At 48.0% G+C, this 8,206-nt stretch overlaps 1 protein-coding gene across 1 annotated transcript; it reads left to right on the top strand.

The window, feature by feature from the left end:
- Positions 1-2,753: 2,753 nt before the first annotated feature.
- Positions 2,754-7,160, top strand: slc16a9b (solute carrier family 16 member 9b; the record flags this gene model as incomplete). The annotated part of the gene is made up of 6 exons (XM_080541885.1): positions 2,754-2,766; positions 3,593-3,866; positions 5,171-5,314; positions 5,538-5,633; positions 5,780-6,673; positions 6,958-7,160. Exons 2-6 carry the CDS (start codon positions 3,659-3,661, stop codon positions 7,158-7,160), a joined length of 1,545 nt encoding a protein of 514 aa, XP_080398011.1. The 5' UTR covers positions 2,754-2,766; positions 3,593-3,658.
- Between the last annotated feature and the right edge of the window lie 1,046 nt (positions 7,161-8,206).

The following is an 8,206-nucleotide window of genomic DNA, read 5'->3' as shown; positions in this document are numbered from 1 at the left end:
GGACTTCAGCTCTGCCTTCAACACCATCCTTCCAGACAGGCTAGTGACCAAACTACTAGACCTGGGACTATCACACTCTATATGTGCATGGATCAAGGACTTCCTGTCCGACCGCCCCCAGAGGGTGCGGGTGGGCTCCCACACCTCCACAGCCCTCAGACTCAGCACTGGGTCCCCCAAGGGCTGCGTGCTAAGCCCCATCCTCTACAACCTCTACACCTACGACTTCACCCCCGTCCACCCCAGCAACTCCATCGTAAAGTTTGCAGACGACACCACCGTGGTGGGCTGCATCTCGGGGGGGGACGAGGCAGCGTACAGGGATGAGGTAGAGCAGCTGAGCAAGCTGTGCAAGGTTAACAACCTGCTGCTGAACCAGTCAAAGACCCAGGAAATCATCGTGGACTTCAGGAGGAAAAACTCTGAGGTCCAGCCCCTGCTCATCGACGGAGGGAGCGTGGAGAGAGTCTCAACCCTCCGATTCCTGGGGGTGCACATACAGGATGACCTGTCCTGGAAGAACAACACAGCAGCCATCATCAAGAAGGCACAACAGCGGCTCTTCTTCCTGAGAGTCCTCAGGAAGGACCACATCGGACAGGAGATGCTGGTGGCCTTCTACCGCTGCGCAGTGGAGAGCATCCTCACCTACTGCATCTGCAACTGGTTCTCCAGCTGCACAGCCGCAGAGAGGAATGCGCTACAGAGAGTCGTGAGAATGGCCCAGATGATCACCGGCGCCCCCCTCCCCTCTCTGGAAGAGCTGTACAACACACGCTGCCTCAGGAAGGCCTCCAAGATCTCCAGAGACCCATCCCACCCTGGGTACGAACACTTTGCTCGGCTGGCCTTGAACAGGCGGTACAGGACCATGTTCGCAAGGACAAACAGACTGAAGCTCAGCTTCTACCCCAGGGCCATCCAGGCCCTGAACACAGCAAAGACCTAGGTTCTGGGCCCTGGACAGTCTGGACGGATTGATGGCAGCTGCTGGATTGAAAATCAGGTGTAGTGCTGAGGCACAAATGTGTACATTTCAAGCCTGCAAACTGCGACACTTTAAATGAATGTGCAATAACACTATGTGCAATATGACAACCTTAGGGTACATAAGGTTGCAGAGAATAGGAAATGTTAGAATAGGTATAGCATAGCATAGAGTACAGCACAGTGTTTTATTTGTACAGTATAGTATAGTGGATAGTGTACATAGCCTTTATTTATGTAAACCAGCTCCTTTCCCTTCTTTTTTTTTTCCAGTTTTTTTTCTTTCCTAGCACCAGGGGAGCCCCCCCTCCCAAATGTCGTTGTTTGGTACCTGTACTATATCAATGACAATAAAGACCATTCATTCATTCATTCATCATTCATTCATATTTTGGGATTGCAAAGTCATCTGTACATTAGAATGAACTTTTGAATTTTGTCAGCTACAAAGCAGCGCATGACTTTGGAAATTAAATGTCAAATGGCTTTGCATTATCATTTTAATATTGACAGCGAATGTGCACATCGGGTACATGAAAATGAAAATGCAAATCATTAGAATTGCATTTGAATTTTAATATTGTCTGAAAGAATGCATGCAAAAGTGGAACATGCAATAGGCTAGGTGCACGATCTCCACTACTTCCTGAAAGGCACCTTGCATGAACATATCCTGTCTCACTCTATTGGTTTAATTGATTAATCAGCTGTGCACTGTGTGTTCCAACAGTTTACAGCACAGCTGATTAATCAATTAAACCAATAGAGTGAGAGGATATGTTCATGCCAGGTGCCTTTCAGGAAGTAGTGGAGATCGTGCACCTAGCCTATTGCGTATCACCGAATTGCATAGAGAGTTTGAATTTTGTCAGCTACAAAGCGGATGTGTTTACTAGAACATGTAAATGCAATTGCGAATCACATTATTGCATTACAATTTGAATATTGACTCAAATAACGCAGGCAAAAGTGGCAAATGAATATGCTATTTTGGGATTGCATAGTCATTTGAATTTTGTCAGCTACAAAGCGGATGTGTTTACTAGAACATGTAAATGCAATTGTGAATCACATTATTGCATTACAATTTGAATATTGACTCAAATAACGCAGGCAAAAGTGGCAAATGAATATGCTATTCTGGGATTGCAAAGTCATTTGCACATTAGAATGAACTTTTGAATTTTGTCAGCTACAAAGCAGCGCATGACTTTGTCAAATGGCTTTGCATTATCATTTTAATATTGACAGCGAATGTGCACATCGGGTACATGAAAATGAAAATGCAAATCATTAGAATTGCATTTGAATTTGAATATTGTCTGAAAGAATGCATGCAAAAGTGGAACATGCAATTGCAATCTCATATTGCATGAGCATTTGAATTGAGTCATCTATATGCTTCCATAGCACTGTAAACCCTGAGAGAGAGGAGGAGGAGGAGGAGGAGGAGGAGGAAGTCCTCATAGCGGTTCAGGCAGACCAGAGTGAACAGCTTCTAACCGGTTTTCATTGCGCTTGGCAACAAAAGCCTCTACCTTCTCTTCTGCCGGCACATTCAGAGATGCCACACGAACACAGACCGTGTCAGGGTTACAGGCGCATGTACAGCAGGTTCCTGGTGAGCGAAATGTGCTTTCCGTCATGATCCATCTGATCTCCGGCGCTGGGAAAAGGGCCATCAGGTGTCCATCTCCTCTGCGGAGCAGCTGATTTTGTTCAGGTCACCTCTCCCATCTGACTGTGACTGTCTGCAGGTGCCAGGAAGGAATTGTTAAGGTACATTTTACGTGATTGTTTTGTTAATAATGTAATTGTTTATTGTCTTGTTTATTAAATAGGCAATGCTTACATATAGAGTAAGATAATGGGTATTTATTAAACATGTAGGGTACAGCTTATCAATAATGCACATGTAAAGTCAAAATATTGTTTCTGAGAAACTCTTTGTTTATAATCACGATTGAAAAATACCCACTCGATGATCTAGAGAAAAAAAAGAAAACGAACGATAGTGGGAAATGAGATCTGTATTGATTTCCTAAACTTTGAGAGAGAGAGAGAGAGAGAGAGAGAGAGAGAGAGAGAGAGAGAGAGAGAGAGAGAGAGAGAGAGAGAGAGAGAGAGAGAGAGAGAGAGAGAGAGAGAGAGAGAGAGAGAGAGAGAGAGAGAGAGAGAGAGAGAGAGAGAGAGAGAGAGAGAGAGAGAGAGAGAGAGAGAGAGAGAGAGAGAGAGAGAGAGAGAGAGAGAGAGAGAGAGAGAGAGAGAGAGAGAGAGAGAGAGAGAGAGAGAGAGAGAGAGAGAGAGAGAGAGAGAGAGAGAGAGAGAGAGAGAGAGAGAGAGAGGGGGGGGGTTCCTGTTATCACCCGACGCGCCCGGCGTGACTTGTTACCCGAGTGCGCTCATCTCGCTCGTGCGCCAAAGCGCGCACCACCGCGCACGGCAACAGTTGAGAGGGGGGTTTGAGGAAACATGACGTCAGAGGCTAGGGTCGTTAGGGTCAGAGAACATTTTGTGCATTACCTCACTTGTTTACCTCAACATATACATTCTGAATTATTTTCCATAACACCGTTTTTCCTCCTTCTCTTCCTTCTCTTCTTAGGCGCAGCCAGGACTGTTTGTTGGACTTGTTGGTTTTCTCCCCCCTTGAAACAACCTGTCCTTCAGAATGTCTCAGAGCGGCAGCAGCAGGAAGGCCCTGGACGGGGGTTGGGGCTGGGCCATCGTGGTGGCCTGCTTCATGGCTCAGCTCCTGGCCTACGGCTCGCCCCAGTCTGTGGGCGTCCTCTACCCAGAGTGGCTGCACGCCTTCCAGGAGGGGAAGGGGAAGACCGCCTGGGTGGGATCCCTGGTCTCCGGAGTCGGACTGATAGCCAGTGAGTATAATGTTATAATGGTTTAATAGGGTAGTGGTGGTCTAGTGGATAGTGAGTTGGACTTGTGATCGGAAGGTTGTGAGTTCAAATCCCGCCTGAAACCACACCCTTGAGTAAGGCACTTAGCCCTCAGTTACTCCAGGGGGAATGTCCCTGTAATTCGTAATTGTAAATCGCTTTGGATTAAAAGCGTCTGCTAAATGGCAAAAATTATATAAAGAATTGGGGAGTGTGATTCGATTGTACTGTCGGCCAATGTAATTCTTAATCTGCAGAGATGTATAATAAGAACACTTTAGCTAAGTGAGTAACTGATTTATCGCTTTATTTTTCTTTATCAAATTGCTACTTTGGCACCTCAACTGCAATGTAGGCTACCCAGTGTAGTTGCCACGTAGAAACGTATAATGTATGTCAACAACTTTTAAAACATACTGTACTTATGTCTAGCTAAGTAGAATCTACGATTAAGCATTCCAACAACAATCACATCTTGGCACCATTTGGTTGGAATCACTTCCTGTTGGCTAATCAATACTGGAGGCGTCTGCTAATGATCTATCAGACACAGGCCTACTCTTGGCTTGTCTTAGGTACCAAAGGCATCAATGAAGGGGTCACATAGAAGCTGCAGACATGTGGAACATTGTTATATCATTGTTTCTCCTCCCCTGTGGGCCATAACTCATGAGCTTAGAATGATAAGGTTCTATCTCCGTTTAGGGTAGTTCAGAGATATTGAGCGTCAAAGTTTTTACATTCCATTATGTTTTATGAGATGGAACCTTTGGCCAACAGGGAGTGCAGGCTTTTGTTTGGGCCCAGCACTAGCACAGTGTATTCAGATCCTCAAGGGCTATTGTTAGTTGTTCAGTTGAATGTCTTGAAGAGAGCTTGACTGGAACAAAGCCCTTCACACCAAAGGAGGTCCCCCCAAAACCAGGACTTGAAGAAGAGTCCTTTGATAGGGTTTGACAGATCACCCACTCACATGTGTCACTGTGGAGTAGTCAGTCAGTGCTGTTGTTCAAGACTATTCAACAGTGTTTGGCCCCTGTCATGTTCACACTGAGAGAGACCCAGCAGGATCTTCTCATCCTGTCTCTTTCACCCAATACTGGATTAAGGTCCCTGGGCCTCACGCAGGGTTTAGGATCTTCAAGATTAAGATTTGGGAGATTAGAACCTTCAGAGTCCCAGAGCCTGTCCGAGCAAAGTCAAAGCCTACCCCTGTTACTGTCCAATGTGTCCATACTGCCTTTGTTGATGTCTTTGTCCTCCCCCCTCCGTCTGTCCGTCCGTAGGTCCGATCTGCAGCGCCTGTGTGGTCAACTTCGGGGCCCGGCCCGTCACCATCTTCAGCGGGGTCATGGTCTCCGGGGGTCTGATGCTCAGCGCCTTCGCGCCCAACATTCCCTTCCTCATCTTCTCCTACGGCATAGTCGTCGGTAGGTGTTAGCATGCAGCATGTTGCTGCTTTAAAACTGTTTTTATTAACAGGTCAGTGCTTTAAATATGCCAGGAATTCATTTTAATGAATGAAAGTACTGTACATGGGAGGAAAGCCCACTTTCTGTTGGGAAAATGTAGCGACAAAACTTTGATCGACACTTGCAGGCATCTGCAGCAAATGAATAGCTATTGATGTTTGTTTGTGTTTGTGGTTTACAGGACTGGGCTGTGGGCTGGTGTACGCGGCTACTCTGACCATTACCTGTCAGTACTTCGACAAGAGGAGAGGCCTCGCTCTTGGAATAGTCACAACCGGTAAACCCTCCTGCTTTTGCACCGTTAAACGGGGGAACACCCTTTCCGGAATCTTGTTGTCAGAAGATCATTTGTATAGTGTATTTAGATTAAATTGTAGAAGAACGAGTCTCTCTCTAAACTCCTGTCTTGTTTGTTCTTCTCAGGTACAAGTGTCGGAGGGTTCCTCTACGCCACCGCTCAGAACGAGTTCATCGTACTCTTCGGTCTGGACGGTTGTTTGCTGATCATCGGAGCCGTGGCCCTGAACATCATCGCCTGCGCCGGACCCATGAGGCCCCTGGACCCGCCCGCTTACTATCTCAAACAGAGGGCTGCCGCCCTGGAGCGGGCCGAGGAACAGCTCTACGAGAAGGCACCTGGCGCGGAGGAGCCCGCCAAACCCGTCGTCGTCGTCGCGAGCAGCAGCGCGGAGAAGAACAACGACCTGCTCGCCACTAAAGACGTGCTGCTGGTCACCGTCGTCATCGCCGACACCAAAGACCCGCTGGCCTACGAGAAGAGCCTGCTCAGCTGCTCGGCCCTGGTGCGGCTGATCAAGGCCAAGCGGAAGGCCTACTCCAGGTACGTCCAGTCCACCGCGGAGCTCCTCCAGGACCGGGTCTTCACGGCGCTGTGCGTGGCCCTGTTCCTCTTCAGCCTGGGCGGCTTCCCGCCGCTGCTCTTCATGGAGGACGTGGCCCAGAGCGAGGGCTTGGTGGACGGCGTCAGCGTCATACCGCTGGTGTCCATCACCTCCGTCTGCGCGGGCGTGGGCAAGCTGGCGCTGGGCGCCATGGCGGACATGAAGTGCGTCAACAGCGTGTTCCTCTACGCCTTCACGGTGGCCGGCAGCGGGGTGTCGCTGCTCCTCATCCCCGTCACCGACTCCTACGTGGGCCTCCAGGTGCTGTCGGCGGTCCTGGGCTTCTTCTCGGGGAACTGGTCGCTCACCCCCTACGTCACCACCAAGATCGTGGGGATCGACCGGCTCACGCAGGCCCACGGGATCCTCATGTTCTTCGGCGGGTTCGGGATCATGCTGGGGCCTCCTGTCGTAGGTAAGTCGACGGCTCGCTCCTCCTTCCTTTGAACCGAAATATTCTTCAGCCTCATCTCATCAGTCTTTTGCACTTTCACACATTACTTCAGAGTGAGTCAAACGATCCATATATTGAGAGAAACCGTCTCAAAGTAAGATTAAACCCTGTCCGTCAATAGGTCATGGTCTTGGCTGCTGACGATGTCAACTGTCAGTTGTGAAACAACTTGGTTGGAAGCCCCCGTTGGTCAAGTCAGTGTCACTAACAAAACATCTTGTTGTTGTTGTTGTTGTTTGTTGCAGGCTGGTTCTACGACTGGACAAACTCCTACGACCTGGCGTTCTACCTCAGCGGGGGCTGTGTGCTCCTGGGGTCGCTGTGTCTCTTCCTGTCCGCCCTGCCCTGCTTCAACAGGACCCAGAAGGCCCAAACCACCCGGCCCGACATCGAGTACCCCGACATCGAGTACACCAGCAGCTGTGACAAAGTGGCAGCGGTGGCCTGAAGAAGGGGGTGGACCTGCCCTGGTCTAACGAAGGGAAGGGACACTCTGATGCGGTGGTTGGTTTAGAACAACCTACAATAAGCTGACAAAGGCTTTTACCTCTCAGAGGAGAGGGCTATTACTATCTATTTTGGGGGGTGGAGCAAGAGTCGTCAAATTGAAAGAAAAAAAAGAAGCATGCATAGTATTTTTTTTTTACAACGAGCAGTTCGTTTGACAGCAGGCTGTGTGGGGATTGTTCGATCCGTTTTTACGGCCCCTGGCGATGTTTTATTGTTATTACGGCTTTTGTTTTAAAAGGCTCCGGCAATCCTATGTCGACATGCACCCACGCCAGACGATGTTTACTGTAAGAGTGCGGTAATTGTCACCTGAAATGGGCCGCTAACAAAAATGCCCTCATTTATTGTTTTATGATGACACATCGTAGGAAAGGGGGGGGGGGGGCATCGTCAGGGGGGTGACAGAAAGTACAATAACTACCGTACAACAACAACAAACACAATCCCGTAGTTAGTCTTGTGTCCGATTACATTTCTATGTTGTTGTTTTTTTTACTCTAATGTTACTTTGTATTGTCTTTGTATTTTTTTTAGATCAAGAGTATGTAGGAGTATTCTTTGCTGGCTCTAGTACAATCCACAACTGCCCCATCTTTTTATTGAGTTTTTTTATTTTTTATCTAAGCACTGTTTGTATGTACTGTATCGTTCATTATATTTGTGTGTCGTCAATGTTCTGCCTCCGTTACCCCTTTTGGGGATCGATGACGTCTGTTTCACTTCAACGTGAGGCAGAGGAACAAAGTAGGAATGCACTTTAGCCCAGCAGAACACGGATGCATCCTTCTTTTTTGTGTGTTTTTCATTTCTTTCTAGATTAGTGACCCAGCTACATTATACCAAAGTGCAAACGTATAGTCCACCACTGAAATCTGTTCACGCCATGCCTGGATATTAGATTTGCCATACTAAGTTAAGTGGATCAGAGGACTCAACCTTGTTTCCTACCAGGGTTTTTCAATTCGGTTGTTAAGTCGTTAAGTC

Source organism: Nansenia antarctica (assembly GCF_963989245.1).
Source record: "Nansenia antarctica genome assembly, chromosome: 11".
Lineage (NCBI taxonomy): Eukaryota > Metazoa > Chordata > Actinopteri > Argentiniformes > Microstomatidae > Nansenia > Nansenia antarctica.
This window is presented reverse-complemented; position numbering and strand designations above follow the sequence as displayed.